The following is a 15,984-nucleotide window of genomic DNA, read 5'->3' as shown; positions in this document are numbered from 1 at the left end:
ACAGAAAGACTTTTTAAGTCAACTACAGATATAACACTTGTCAACATGTTCTTTGGACCAGCTTTATAGTGTTTTCTTGCTTTAATGCATGGGGTGAATAAAGCTTTGACAGATGATCATTCCACATATGAGTCTTGTTTTAACCTTCTGAAAATTATACAATGACATGATAGTCCTTCAAATCTACATCTCCCTCCTTGGCGTCTCCCTAATAATGGAAACTCAGAGTTACAAGTAAGCCTGGAGAAATATATGGTTGAGGGGGACCAGGGAAATTTATTTCATTCTGGATTTAAAAAAAAAAAAAGTTCCTTAAAGCAAGTGAGAGAGTACTGCAGCCCCAAAGGCAATATTTAATATCAGAAACGAAGGGCCAGAATGTGCTGGAAAAACTACCCCATTAAACCACGAAACCCATTGCTTTTTGAAAACACAAATGGGAACTGCTGTCCACAATACAGCAAGTTTATGACATTCCTAGAAAGTCATGCCCCGAGGGACTGATCTGTTTCCTGGAGGGATCTGGAGCAGATGGTGAGAGATGCACGGGAGTATCCCAAAAAAGCCAAATGCTCTTCCAAAGAGGGGTCACTGTCCCCATGACCTCTCCAGAAGGAATTTCCTGGCAAATCTCACTAGAACAGGCAGGAAGGGATCAGACTGGATCTCCCGGGGGGGTGGGGGGGCCGCTACCTAGGGTGGGATGCTTCAGGGAAAGCACAACAACTGGAGGACAACTCCAATTCCCTCCTTCCCATAGGTTAACCAGCTGCAGTTCAACCTCCCTGGGCCTCAGTTTACCCATCTGTAATAGGAAGCAGTTTAGACCAGATCACATGTAATTCTTCACCGGCCACACATAGTGACTGAGCACTCAAAATGTGGCTAGTCTGAATTGAGAGGTGCTCAGTGTAAAATATATCCTGTGTTTCAAAGGCATGGTACCAAAAAAAAAAAAAAAAGACTATAAAATACCTGATTAATACTTTTATATTGATTACATATTTACATGATAATATTTTAGAGGTACTAAGTTAAATAAAATATAGTATTAAAATCATTTTCACTTTTTTTTTAAATGTGGCTACTAGAACACTTAGAAAGACCCCCATAGCTGACTTTGTATTTCTATGGGACAGCACTGCTCTAAGGCCTCTCCAGGTATAAGTGTCCAGGAAAATAAAAGAGACACCAAATACTGACGTCAGCTCTGCTCTGCAATATTAGTATGAATAATTATCAATACGTCATCTACTCCGACCGAATCTCTAATCTCTGTTTTGTTTTTTCTGCAGTGCTTAGTCCTTTCGTGATTACAGACTGTGGCATGGTGCCTCCCTGGACGCCTAGCACGTGAGGTGATGTCTATTCACTGCTCAGCGCACAGGCTAGGAGACAAGGGCGTGGCGCTCATGCCTGTGGCTTGTGAGCGTTTACAGATCCACGGGAAGATATGTTTAATGAAATTACTGACTAAACTGTGATTTTGGCTCCATCCATTATTTTTCAAGCCCTTGCTCTCTCTGTCCGCTGCCACCCAACAGTGAATTGCTGTCTTGGGTTGTGCATGCAAAGAAATGACTCTCCACATGAAGAATAGTCTGGAAACTTGAATGCTGGAAATCATGGACACCCAAGCTCTGTGGTTGTGGCAGCTCTGGATGATTAAAAATCTGCCTGCAGGGCAGCCCTGGTGGCTTGGCGGTTTAGCGCCGCCTTCAGCCCAGGGTGTGATCCTGGAGACCCGGGATGGAGTCCCACGTCGGGCTCCCAGCATGGAGCCTGTTTCTCCCTCTGCCTGTGTCTCTGCCTCTCTCTCTCTCTCTCTCTGATGAATAAATAAATAAATAAAATCTTAAAAAAAAATCTGCCTGCAGATGGAATTTTTGAAAAGAGAATAGTTTTTCAAATGCTGAGGAGGGATGGATACTTAGGGAGTTGGAGTGAAGGTAATCGTCACCCCTGCTTTATCTGTTTTGTAGAGGCAGGTTTTAGCAATCAGATTTCTTCAGAGCTAGTCACACTCTATTCTCTATGGTGCCAGAGAGCTCTCTCTCTTCTATGGCTTCTCTGGACTGTCTGAAAAGATGAACACGATGCACCTGTTATCCAAACTATTCCAAATGACCAAAAGAACACCTCTCAAATTTAGCCTCTGTTGCTGAGCAGGGCCCGCGCAGCCTCCAGTTGGTTTGCGAGCCCACGCTCAGGGCATCTCCCTACAAATGAGCACCAGGGAGGCACAAGACGGCAGGGTCTCTGTTGTCAAAAGCATTTTCTTCCTGATCAGTTAACACAAACTGTTCCCCTGTCCCAGAGGCAAAGGGAGGCTGCGTAGCAATCACTGAGAAACAGAGAGCTCTACCAACTTGTGGTGCAGCGCAGGCTCACCCAAGCATTCCTGGAAGAAATCGGACTGTCGGGATCCCTGGGTGGCGCAGCGGTTTGGCGCCTGCCTTTGGCCGGGGTGCGATCCTGGAGACCCGGGATCGAGTCCCACGTCGGGCTCCCGGTGCATGGAGCCTGCTTCTCCCTCTGCCTGTGTCTCTGCCTCTCTCTCTCTCTCTGTGTGACTATCATAAATAAATAAAAATTAAAAAAAAAAACATAAAAAAAAAAGAAATCGACTGTCGACGGCAATACACACTGGTCCTCTTCTTCAATTGTCCTCTGCTGTAGAAACTCCCTCTCAGGGTCAGGGACACAGTGTCAAAAGGACAGAGCAAATTGCTCATGGCAGAAGTCAAGTTATGAATGGAAGTTTACTTCCTGGTACTACAGCTAGGCCTTCTGCCACAATTTTATCTTCAGACAAAAAAAAAAAAAAAAAAAAAAGGGTAGACGCCAACTCAGACCATGTGAGTTCCTTTGGATAAAGTGCATTTATGTCAGCCTGGAAGGGTAGTTGGGAGCCCAGCAGGGAGAGGTGGAAAGAGAGGGGGAGGAGGAGGGATGGGCAAAGCCTGGAGTCTGGGCATCAGCAGGTTTGGACCACAGGAACAGACCCAAGATGCCACAGGGGCAGGACTGGTGGCAGAAGAAGGGGGAAGCATAGCTGGAAGATCTCGAATGTCAATGTGGATGAATGGAATGGTTTGGAAACAAACAAATAAATACGTTTGGTGGTACTGCAGATAGATTACGAGCATCATCTGTGTGATTCTGCATGAACCGTAACCACCAGACATTGTCAACCATCCTACAATGCTCAATCTTTGGTAGCCAACCAAATAGTCATAATATTAAGCATGTTATGAGTCATAAGAGAAAATAATGCTTCGTATGAGAAGCAAATGGGGCTCTGGAATATGTAACCCAATGTGATGTTCCAGAGAAATCTTTTCTGAGAAAATGGCCTTTGGTTTGAAAGCTGAGGTTGACTCCATGGGGAGGTGGGGTAGACTTAAATTTTGGAATGACTCTCTTATGCTATTGCCATGCTGATCTTCACATTTACTAGAGATGTCCTATGAACAGATAGGACACTTTCATGAAGTGTGAGCATACCTGGTTACATTCTTGAGTCACAGCTGAATTTCACATGCATATTATCCATTTCTTGGTGATTAGGGCTCATTTAATTCTGTGTAAAGTGCAGATAATTGGAAAACAACCACCAGACCTCTTTTTCATCATTATCTTCCCCTATCTAATTTGTGTTCTTAAACCAGAGTTGCTAACCACTGGTGGCAAGCTTTGATTTGTGGTTTCCTGTCTATCGTGGCTCACGGAAATGACTCAGATAAGTTGCAAGACACAAGGGTGCCTTACCTCACCTTCTGAGATAAAATGGAGTCAACTTCATCTCTCTAATCAAAGGACACTTCTTCAGGGAAGATTTATCTGGAATATTCTCAGAGGTACATATTCTTTTACTTCTCACATGAAGCATTGCTGTCTCTTTTGATATTATTATGTGTTTAGCATTGTGATTATTTGATCAAGGCATTCATTTTTCATTTACCAGACTGAAAGCTCCATGGAATCAGGGATGACTTCTGGTTGAAATTTCCCTAGTGACTAGTACAGAGCCTGGCTGATCTCAGGTGCTTGATAAATGTGAATTGAAATGAAGCATGAAAAGTGAAAGAAGAGCCAGTGGGTGCCAGAAGGTGCTAAGCAACAAACCATCCCAGCAAACTGATCTCTATGTTAGCATTTTTAAGATGAACCTCCAAAGAGTCAGCATTAAATGTCCAAAGGGCAGCTGACTTCATCCTTACTGATAACTACATGCCTAAATTATGAAATCATCAATAATAACTAACAATATTTATTTAATATTATAATAACTAATAATAGTATTCTATCATTAATGAAGAATAACCATAGTAAAGAATAACAATGTCTAGAAAGAAAAGAAGTACAAAGTAACTATACCATTTATTTGGAATATGTAACTTAAGCAAACTAAACAATTTAAGCACTGGGTTAAAAAAAAAAAAAAAAAGGAGAAAGACAACACCAAGTCCAGTAGTACAGGCCATGTTGCCAGCCATTTCCTCATGGGCATTTGACTCAAGGAAGATGAAACAGGACTTGTCCTCAAGGGAGTCAGGCAGGCCTCTCACCTCTTGCCTGATTGATTCTTTCACAGGACATAGCCCAGAAATATAAGTTAACTGTTTTACCTGCTGTCCAATGGGGGGAAAAAAAGAATTAAAGTTTTCCCCAGAACTGCAGGACACACTGGCTACCATGGACTTAACAGGTAATATTGAGTCCAATGTGGACCCTCTCTCAGGAATTTTCAAAGGCGATTTTGATCATACTTAATTTTCTCCTTTGGTTTTGACTATAAAATCCAACTGCTATGTAAGATTTCAGGCCCACCGTACTTCCTGAGCAAAGGGTGGTAGTTACCGAACAGCCAATAGTTATGCTGATGTAGACAGTGCTTTAGGTTAAGGAATGGGGTGGGCTTGTCCCTTCTACCAGGATGAAATAAGTATCTCCATATATGGGATTCAGGAACTGGAGATGAATCAGGAGCCTGGTGGAGCTGGTCTACAGGGGACCTGAAGAGCTTCTCGTCTGGCTCAAATGGGTTTGATTCAAACTTGAGTAAATGGATCAAGAATGGAGACTGAGAAGTCCACATCACATAACTATGAGGATGAAGAATTGAGACCATCTGTGTTAACATAACTATTTCTTCCAGGATATTCTTGCCCAGGATGTTAAGGCTTTAAACCAATAAATCACTTTGCTGTTTGCTGCAGGAAATTCCTACAAAACAATTTGTCCTGGCAAACACTATGCTCACCTGGGAAAAGCCTGCTTATCAAACAATAGTTAACTCACCAAGACTCTATTCAAGACCAGTTTCTTGCTGAATCCACCAATCCTGAACTATGATGTCACATACTCTGCTGAAATCTAATCAATTCTCTCTTGAAAAATGCAGCTCAAAGGGTTAGCATCCAGACCCATAGACCCTATAAAGATGCCTCCTGTGCTCCCACCTGCACCCCAGTGGGACTGTATTGTGGTAATGTCTGTCATTACTGTAGTCAGCTTATTGAATTTAGCTTTACTATATCAACAGCCTCTTCTGATGGGTTTTTTTTTTAGTCCAAAATTGATGCAATAAATCAGATTTAGTCTTTTGCAAATGAGAAGCATATAAATGCAAGTTAATACAAACTTACAACTCATCAGGATGGAATAATCAGTAAACATTGTCAGTTTTCCTCATTAACTAAAAGGCTTCTATATCATTCCTCCTTTGAGGAAAAAGGTCTGGTGTTTGAACACCTGCCTATGACAGATGTCAAATGTACCTTTTACCTCCATTTTGTAGTCATTTACATGATTGTGTGTTTACCAAATTTTGTACAATGAGTATGCATTACTTTAAGGGTGAGGTGAAAGGATACAAAGTAAAAGCCATAAAGAGGAAATGAATGCCCAAGTGCAAATTTGAAATGACCGCCAAGTCTTAATTTACAACATACACACAGAGTACATCAAACACCCACTTAGAATCTTATCTCACTCACTAAGCTAGCAAGGTGCTTTTAACCCATTAATATCAATATGCAAATTGGAAAGTGGTACAGTTCTAATCATGCTGCTTTGGTTCTCTCTTGCCTGATCACAAGAGGCCCCTTGGTATTTGATAAAATACACCAGCTAATAACGTTCAATCAGTCTAGGGTGAGACCCAGGAATCTGTTTTACTGTTGTTATTTTGTAATGAGGACTTAAGTGACTCATACAATCAAGCAGAGTGTAAAACACACTTGCCTATGGCACCAATTCACTGGAATGCAAATTTCGGCTTCTATCATAAAACCATCCAGCAGCAAAAGAACAGCTGAGCAGTTGACAAAGATCGCCTTGATTATTTTACACAGGGTGGCATCTCGCAGCTCTTGGGTCCTGGGCCTATCTTGGAAGCACTAAGTCACAAAACCTCCAACCTACTGTAAACTATAAAGCCCCATAACAGCTCGCAGCTGGGCTCAGGCAAGCTCCCACCGCTGCCCCTCCCCCCCCAGAGCTGGCTCAGAGCAGGCTTCCCTCCACTCCACAGCTCCCCATGCAGCCCTGCAAAGTGAGTGAGTCTGCCCATTAGCAATCCCAATCAAGGCTTCCTTTTACCTTAAAGAAACTTCCACGCTTGTCCAGACCGCGGGCGCCCATGGTCCAAGCTGACATCTCCCCCAGCGACACTCTACTGCACGCCCGGGACTCCTGAAGGTAGAGACATTATTAATGGTTAGTCCAGCCTGTAGGAAATTCCTTTCTAAGCCACAGAACACTCACAACAACGGTCCTGCCAAGATCTTTTTCCGTCAACAACACAGTGCCATTTATTTCCCACCAAAGCCCTTCCATCCCCTTTCAGGCTGATTTCCTGCCCCAGACAGCACAGTCCCTAGCCTGCGCCCCACCTCGCTGCCCCACCTCCCGCTCCTCAGCTGACGCACAAGGTCTCTGGCACTGCGGAAAGTATAATGATTGCTTTGTGTGTTTGCTTGACCTCACGCTCGAGTCCTAAAGGGACCGATATTAGATGTCACCGTAATCTGCTCTGAAGCTTATGGACTTAATGTGGCTCAACACAGAGGGACGGCAGAAGAATGAGGCCCTGCATGTCCCAGGAAATCCTGCTGGAATGGGATGAGGTCATCATCAGCTCTGCTAGCCCTCTCCCCCAGGCAAGGTCAACACAAGGGCACTGGGAAGAAATCCCTTTATTTTCTCCTTAGAAATCAGAGATGGGGATGAAATCCTGTTGTCCCCATTGACAGAGATGAGTCTGTGTAAGGAAGAGCCCGGAAACAGCTCCATGATAACCCAAGGTGGGGGGCAGGGCACTTTGGAATGCACAGAAAAATGTAAAGGCATGATATGATTCTGAATCATAACTGTGGCCATTTCAGCTTGGAATTTCCCTCACTTGAGCATCAAAACCCAATAATCCTTCCTCTTGGCTACAAAGCCTTCAGTGTCCACGTCTAAGTAAAATACATACACACCCAGGCAGCTGGCCGCATCCCAGGCAGTGTGCATCGAGGACCTAGGTAGCATTCCTGAACCTTCCTTACCCAGGGAGAGTGGGCCAGGAACAAAACTGTTTTCCCACTCATGATCTCTTCCGCTCACCACAACATGCCCACAATAAAGCTCGTCCTGATTATGACCAACACGGTGTAAGGACAGTAAAGTGAAAACACGTCACACCACATCAAGGAATATTAAAAGGGGTTCAACTGCGGGGGTGGGGGTGGGGGTGGGGAGGCACCAAAGCCACGGTCACTGCTGCCAGTTTGCTAAAGCTGTCTCATTATGCGCTAGGAGACAGGGAGCCAGCAGCTCCAAGGGACTTGTCAACAAGTGTTAAAGTGTAATTACTTAGCAGAGAACTACATGTGCATTAGCGAGCAATGCTCTTTGGAAAGAGGCTCATTTTGGCCCTAAGACTGGCCTCTGTGTTCCCATCCACAGCGGGCTCCACTGATCTGTGGAATCCCATCTAGGGAGATAATAATGCAGTGCACACCCATCCCTCTTTCCTGAACCTTCACCTATATTAGTGAAGGTTCAGTCACTTTAAAGGTTTGGAGGTGCCTTTCCTGTGTTTCTCTCCACTTGCTATCCCTCTGGGATGAAGGCCAACACTCTAAAGCCTCCTGAGAAGACTGGTGAGCTTTCCTTTGCAATTCTGCTGACCTCAGAGCATTAGGTTCTCGGACTCAGCAGCTGAATGCAGCCCCAGCTTCCAGGCCTTTGAAGTTCATCGCATATTAGCAAAATCCACAAATTGGAGCGACTCCAGAAGGAAAACATAGTGCTGTGTTCAGAATCAAGAGGGGAATAGGAGCCACACTGTAACCTTGGGGAGCACATGATTAACTTTCCATGTGGAAGCACACGCATCAACAAAGGACGCCTCTCGAAACCAAGCCTCATATGTAATTCTTTTCCTTTCAGGCATTTTCTCGGCAAAGGATTTGACATCGTACAGCAGGGGAGGAGCTGCCTGGCCAGAGCCAAGATTTCATTCCTCATCCAGGCCTAAGTCTCTTTGTTCTGTTCCGAAGATTTCCACAAACCCCTTCTGATGAGCCATGACAGGCAGGGAATTTTGCCTATAGAGACGGAGCAGCTTGGATTCCAGAAGTTTACCAGTTTAATTAGCTTGCCTGAAAATTGCGTGCCCGCGCTTCAACCTCCCTTGGTGGAACATCCAGTTTGGATTCCGCGCATGCGAAGCAGATAGACCCATCGCATTTCTTCAAGAAAATGCAGGCTGCCTCCCTCCTTCTTCAAAGGGCTGCTCTAGGAGGGAGGTGACAGCAGGCAACAAGAGCAGGTGGCCAAGCGCAACAGTGGGTCCTTCCCGTTAAATAAAATCTAAGCAGACAGTGCTTTCCTGATTGTTCTCATTGAAAAAAATAAATAAAAAAAGCTCTCAAGGACCCCAAAGAAGTTCTGGTGTGAGGTCCTTCCTGTTGTAGCAACAGTTTCCTTCCTAAACCATAACCTCTAATGTGTTAACTCAACATGGATAGAAATTGAAGCTAACTTAAAGGGATAACTTCTTTCTATTCATGGTTCCACACCCCTCTCTGTCCCGAGGTATTACACCAGCAATTTGGTCCTAAAACCATCCCAGTAACAGGCTAGACAGAGAAACCAAAAGCGGGGGGGGGGGGGGGCAGTAGTTTTAAGAGGTTGTAAAATTCCTCCAGATTTATATGTTGGGAGCTTGCTCCTTTCCTGGTAAAGTGGATTCTTGAAAAATGAGCCCATTGTGTCCATCTAGTGGATCTTTCCAGATGCTAGCTTTAGCTAGCAAAAAACAAAACAAAACAAAACAAACAAAACCTCCCAAAAACAACAAAAAAGTAAGTGTGGGGGGGAAGCCCTAATGGGACACTGTAAACATTTGGGAGCTGCCAAGCCTTTTCAATAACACCACCGAAGGAATGTAAACGAAGCCAGTGGCTCCAGAAAGCTAAAGGACAAAGGCAGGAAGTGAATATCCCTCCCTGAAAACACCAGCCTCCACCACTTGAGGGTAAACCTAGCTGTCGCTTTTCGTGTGGCCCCAGGAGCCACTGCTGATGTTGAAGGTCTGTCCTGGATTTTCAGCGTAAAGGACTCACTGAGCTACCTGGCCAGGCCTGGTCGGGCTGTGGAGCCCATTCTATCGAGAGCCCCCGAGGACGGCCACTGAGGCCCCGCCGCCCAGACCCTGGCTGCAGGCTGGCCACAGGGAGACAGACGGACACCTAGTGGCTAGCTTCCAGGTCACTGATCAGCGGGGCTGGGCTGAGACCCTGGCACTCTTGCAGCTTTTGCGCTACTGGGCCACAGGCCAGATCTTGGCAAGACAGGAGGGACCATGGTGTAGCCACCTTCCTCCCGTGCCCTCCTCTCCCCCCTCCATTTATTTAGTCAAACCACCCTTCCTCCTTATTGGCCTCAGGTCACAAGTGCAGACCCACAGGAGAAGCAGAAGGACACTTGCACTGGCATCCACTACTCACAATTAGAAGAGGCTTCACCTATTCAAGGCATGGGTTTGCAACGCCGAGCCACTCTGACAGGTGGCCGCAAAAGCCTTCTAATCACTACCTTTCTTCTTCTCCTTCCTAGCAGCTGCATGAGACGAGGCAAAGTGGACTTCAGCTCTTGGTAAACAGATCTCGTTATTGTAATTATTTTACAGCCAAACTGACTGAAGAAGGATAAAGTGACTCACCCCTGGGGATCTGTCAAGTCAAGGCCAATCCCGAGAAGTGCACATCACCTTTCTGCCCGGTTCCTTAAGTGGCTCTGATGACGGCAGGTCTGCCTTGTGAATGCTTTTCGTCGTTACTAAGAGGTAGAAGCCAGTGGGGCGGCTCTGTGTCTGGATCCAGGGAAGGTCTCTGAATATTTCCATAATTATCTTTGTATTACCACGGATTTTACAAGCTGGACAGAAAAACTCTATTCCAGGCTCTGGGTTGACCAATCAAATTACATGAATTTTTTTTCAACCTATGTGAATTTTTAAAAAATGTTTTTCCTTTAAGCATTTTTTTTCCCTTGTATCACTGTCCAGCACTGATTTTCCCTCAGTTGACAAACTTTTTTATTAAACAGTTTTAATATTATGATTTTTTTTCATTGAAAAGGGAAACTAGTTTGTGAGAAGAAATCAGAAGCAAAATACTGTACTCCCCATCCTCTTACTAATCACTGTATTTTTATTCTTTCATTTTTAAAAAAGATTTATTTATTTATTTATTTGAGAGAGAGAGAGAGAGAGAGAGAGCGCACAAGAACAGGGGGTAGAGGGGGGCAGAGGGAGAGGGGGACAGAGAAATCCCAAAGCAGATTCCCCTCTCAGCATGGAGCCCAATGCAGAGCTCAATCTCAGGACCCTGAGATCATGACCTGAGCCAAAATCAAGGGTTGGATGCTTAACTGACTGAGTCACCCAGATACCCCTAATAACTGTGTTTTTAAATAAAATGGGGGGGCAATGTTCAATACCTCAATTTTCCCAAAAGTAGCCAAGCATCATAAAATAATTTTCTCTTTCTTTCTCTTTCTTTCTTTCTTTCTTTTTCTTTCTTTCTTTCTTTCTTTCTTTCTTTCTCTCTTCTTTCTTTCTTTCTTTCTTTCTTTCTTTCTTTCTTTCTTTCTTTCTTTTTTCCTTTTCTTTTTTTAAAGCAAGGTGCATTTCTGTCACTTGTAAGACCAGCCTGACAATGAGACTAATTTCACTGAAGGTCAAGCCCTTCCATCCTTGGAAAACTGGTGCCTCACAGAGCCTCTCGCAAAATCTACACTGCATTAATTTTGCTGGTGCTCACATGGTCAAGGTGTGGACACTTGCACCAATGGCAATGCATGCCACCTTGGGCAATAGGTGGGCAGCTCAACTGCCAAGAAATTCCTGCCTTTCTTGGATGGGAAACTGCCTCTCTCACCTCCTACCCAAGGCCCTCATTTGACCCCCTGGACCATTCAAGAATTAGCTTCCTGGCTCCCCCTCTTCCATATCCCTGTAGACATCCCTATTACTCCAATGAGTGACTGCTTCTCTTGAGCATAGCTCAGCTATTGAATTGAATCTACACTGCAGATTTAATGGACTGAGTAATACACTTAAAAAAATAAGTTTGAATTAGCTGTCTCTAGAGACCCTGAGTCAACAACTCATGTCCAATAATTTATTAGAAGTGTCTTCAAGAAACACCAGGTGGGGAGGGGAAGTGACATGGGGGAAGAAGAGCAGCCAATACAAAGTGCATGACCAAGCATGTAGCCACTGGGCAACTGGACTTCAACTCTTCTGGGGAACACTGGAAACCCGTATAGACCATGCCTCAGAGTAGTCTCAACTGAGGGACAAGGGAGCTGAGGAGATGACCAAATGTTCCCAGTCACTGGTTGAAAGCTGCTCCTAGGAGGTCTTAATTCAACAGCATTTCCACCATGCCCCTAGTGTGGGTAAAATGGGCTCTAGTGGCCAAAGAGGGCCCTTAAGCAAAGTTGGCAGTTGGAAATCAGGCCGGCATGCATGGAAATGTTAAGTACCCAAGGGATATGGGAAGAGCTTGACAGTGGCTGCTACAACTGGCAACTTTTAAAAAATCAGGACATTTTGCATAAAATGTAGATATGTAGCTTCTCTGGTCACACTGAGCTGTCATTCAGCAGGGCCACAACTGGCTGACTCTGAGTGTTCTCTTTAGATGGGACAGAAGCTCTTTTAGTTCACACTGCCTCTGCTCCCCTCATTCAGATGCCTTGCCCCACCCAGCCACACCCCTTGTAGAGCACCTGCCTTGCCCATGTTGTACCTGATAAGCAGTGTGAGTGATTCTGTTCACCCCATCCCCTCAGATGATTGGACTGGTAATGTTACAACTGTCCCCGGCTACTATTTCATTGGCTGTTCTCGGATGAAGTAGAATCTTCTGTTGAAGATTTTGAGCTGAGAGTCACAGGGCAGGTGCTTATGCTTGAAAGTTGGATTTGGATCCATATGCCTACTTGATTTATGGAGAGCATATATCCTGAGTGAGCAGATACGCAGGGCTACTGGTTCACAGTGGGCCAGGAAGGAAGAATGCACATGTGCAACTGAGAATCTTGACCTAAGGCCATTGGCCTTATAATTCCCACCAGGCCTGGCAGTGCCAAGGTTCTTATATCTTGACAATAAATGCTCCCTTTTCTTGAGTACTTTGAGTGGATTTATATTCCTTTTCATCAAATATACTGGACCAGAATAGCTTCAGAAAGATAACCATGAGTTTTCAGATGAAATGTTTTCATCATCTTATCAAATATTTTATTTATATTTATTTTAAAAGATTTTGTTTATTATGAGACACACACACACACACAGAGAGAGAGAGAGAGAGAGAGAGGCAGAGACAGGCAGAGGGAGAAGCAGGCTCCATGCCGGGAGCCCAATGTGGGACTCGATCCCGGGACTCCAGGATCACACCCTGAGCCGAAGGCAGATGCTTAACCATTGAGCCATCCAGGCATCCCATTATCAAATATTTCATCCAAAGATCTTGGAATAAAGTAAGGCACACACTGATAAAGAAAAAGTCCTATCAAATCAGAGAAGAACTTGCTGGTGTCAACTCTGGTGGGGACATTTTAGGTAAACACAGGACAAGGAAGCCTTTGTACCATCGAAGGGAAGATGCTTCAATTTGGGGGTGAAAACAAACAAAAGGCACATTTCTACTTTTTATATCAACACTCCAAGGCTGAATGGAGGCTTTGTCATGTGTTTACCTCTTTTATTTTATTTATTTATGTATTTATGCATGCATGTATTTATTTATTTATAGAGAGGGAAGAGGGGCAGAGAGAGAGAGAGAATCTTAAGCAGGCTCCATGCCCAGGGCAGAGCTGGATGTGGGGGCTCAAATTCATGACCCCAAGATCATGACCTAAGCCAAATCAAGAATCGGAGGATGCTTAACCAATTGAGACCCTAGGGGCCCCTACCTCTCTCTTTTCAAAAATTTAAGTTCCTGAGTTGAATGAAATGGAATTGATTCAGCTTCTCTAATCATGAAACAGTTGTGGATTGTCGTAAAGATGTTTTTACCCTGTTATTTTAATCTGGTCTTTGTGTCTTCAAGGACATTTTAACTCAATGCTTAACAAGCACAAATATTTCCACTGGAATTGGAATGACCAATATTGACCATTTCCATGGAGAAAATATTTTCTGGAGCACACTCCATTAAGCCATCTTAAGTCCTTGGTCAGTTTTTTACACAGTTAAAATGTTTAAAGCTTTCTTCAATTCCTTTTAATTTTGTACCTTTCTTCTTTTCTGATGTAAGAATTTAAAGCTACAAATATTCTGTTTCATTCCAAAGATTTATAGTCTTAGTTTTTATGCATTGATCTATGATCCACCTCAAATTAATTTTTGTGTATGGTGGGAGGTAGGGGGTTGGGAGTCTTTACTTTTCCACATGGTTATCCATTTAATTTTGATTTTAAGGAAAATGGTTTTTAGGGATGAATTCTGCTCTTTGTAAACTTTTTTTTAAAATTTTTATTTATTTATGATAGTCACACACACAGAGAGAGAGAGAGAGAGAGAGAGAGAGAGAGAGGCAGAGACACAGGCAGAGGGAGAAGCAGGCTCCATGCACCGGGAGCCCGATGTGGGATTCGATCCCGGGTCTCCAGGATGGCGCCCTGGGCCAAAGGCAGGCGCTAAACCGTTGCGCCACCCAGGGTTCCCTGTAAACTTTACATTAAAGATGTGATTGAGCAAAAAGAATTTTGTCTTCATGAAACTCTACTGCTTAACATTCCTGCCCCATAAGGTGGCAGTAATTATTTTCATAATTTTTATCAAGTTCCAATTTCCCTGGGTTAAAGTTTGAATACACATTTTGCAAGATTATTCAATGAGTCTGCACATTTTTATAAAATAACAAATATGACTTGCATAGTTTAAACTCTTGTAAGGTTTTCTCCTACCAGTGTAATTTTGCTCAGACCAAGGTTTATTTCACTTCCCCAAATTCCAAACAAATGCAATTCATAAGTCAGGTTTGGATCTATCACAAATGATGTTCAGTGCCGCTTCACCTACTTTATTATGAATTGTTTACAGTACTGGATACTTTGTATTTCTTAGATAATCAGTGAGAAAAGTGGAAGCAATTCTCCTTTGAACTTGTGGAATACTCTGTTGCTCAGCAATAGACTACTGTAATTCCAATCTCAATGTTCTTTATTCTTCTAATTTGTTTGGTTTACTAACAGCCTCTGCCATTAGTGGATCACAGAGTAAAGAACATACACACAATCTCAATGGTTACATAAAAATGTCTTTAAGAAAGCAAGGCTCATGTTAAGTATTCTTGCCACAATAAAATAAAATAGTCCTAGATTAAAATGTCACGACAACCACCACTGAAGGACAAAAAGAAGGACATCATCCCTATAGATTAAACTAGCCCCCGGGGCACATAATGCCTAGAATTTCCTGTCCTGACTTGCTTCTCTTTCCTTCATTTGGATCCTGTACATATTGATGTCTTTCCAAACTTTCCATTTCACTGTGAGGACACCTACCTGCCCCTTTAATCAGGGGATGTGCTGGAAAATGCTTAACAATGATTTCTGGGAGGATTAAAAGCCCCCAGCTTTAGCATTAGCCTATTTTATGGGGTAAATACTCTCATCACGGCCAATCTCAAGTCACCACCGAACATCAACAAACTTGCAAAGTTCATGAAAATCAGACAATCAGCTCTACTGAGCAGGGAGACGTGACTCCTTGGCCCATTCTAAACCCCGTGGTCTCTGAAGAGGTTGCTTTCATTTGATTCTTCATACACTGAGGTAATAAAAGAGAGCAAAGTAAGAAACTAGATCTCTAGCCTGAAATGAAACTACAATATTCATTCCTAGTAAGACATGAGACATGTCTGGCTGTCATCTCAACCAAGGTGAGTGATCCCATCAGGAAAACCTGACGGAAGCTTTATGTTTAGGCTGTTATTTTAGACTTAACAGGCTCCGTTTCTTTACACGTTGGAGAAGAGGAGAAGAGAAGAAAAGATCTTCCCTCAGCCAACCAGACATTGGGGATCCCATCTGCTCTATTCAGTATAGTATCTCTAATACATGACACAGTGACTGGCATGTATATGCTCAGTTTCTTGGACAAGTAAGTGCATGAGATTTTACAGAGAAGCCATCAAGGCTGAAAGGAAGGGTTTATAAGAAATGGCTTCATCAAGAGCATAAATGATAAGATAAACTGTAACTCCAAGAATGACAAGATAAGCTCAAACACCATGCTGTCAACCCATATAACACACTGAAATAAATCCTTCTTCATGCTACTTTGAAACACAAGGATGTTGGTTTAGGCAACCCATATGTTCTCTCTGTTGTTGGATTTTTCCACCAGAGTCTATGATATGGAGGCCTTTCCTTTCTATCACACACAGACCCACTTTGTTCTCTGCA

The 15,984-nt window shown here is 43.6% G+C and overlaps 1 protein-coding gene across 9 annotated transcripts in view; it reads right to left on the bottom strand.

Annotated features, from left to right (window-relative positions):
• The window catches only part of RIN2 (Ras and Rab interactor 2), a 215,676-nt gene that overhangs the window by 100,352 nt on the left and 99,340 nt on the right, over positions 1-15,984 (bottom strand). For 7 of the 9 annotated variants that reach the window (XM_072736507.1, XM_026002340.2, XM_072736501.1 and 4 more), the window contains one exon: positions 6,607-6,699. Coding sequence is in view for 6 of the 9 variants with exons in the window: in XM_072736501.1 (XP_072592602.1) it covers positions 6,607-6,699 (93 nt within the window). In the remaining 3 variants the exon portion in view is untranslated. Of the gene's footprint in view, positions 1-2,391; positions 2,574-6,606; positions 6,700-6,771; positions 6,872-15,984 lie in introns of those variants that run through there. The other 2 variants (XM_072736505.1, XM_026002338.2) reach the window with 2 other exon arrangements.

The sequence above is a fragment of the Vulpes vulpes genome, chromosome 14, assembly GCF_048418805.1.
Source record: "Vulpes vulpes isolate BD-2025 chromosome 14, VulVul3, whole genome shotgun sequence".
NCBI classification, from domain to species: Eukaryota; Metazoa; Chordata; class Mammalia; order Carnivora; family Canidae; genus Vulpes; species Vulpes vulpes.
The sequence above is the reverse complement of the archived record's forward strand: the minus strand, read 5'-3'. Positions and strand labels throughout refer to the sequence as shown.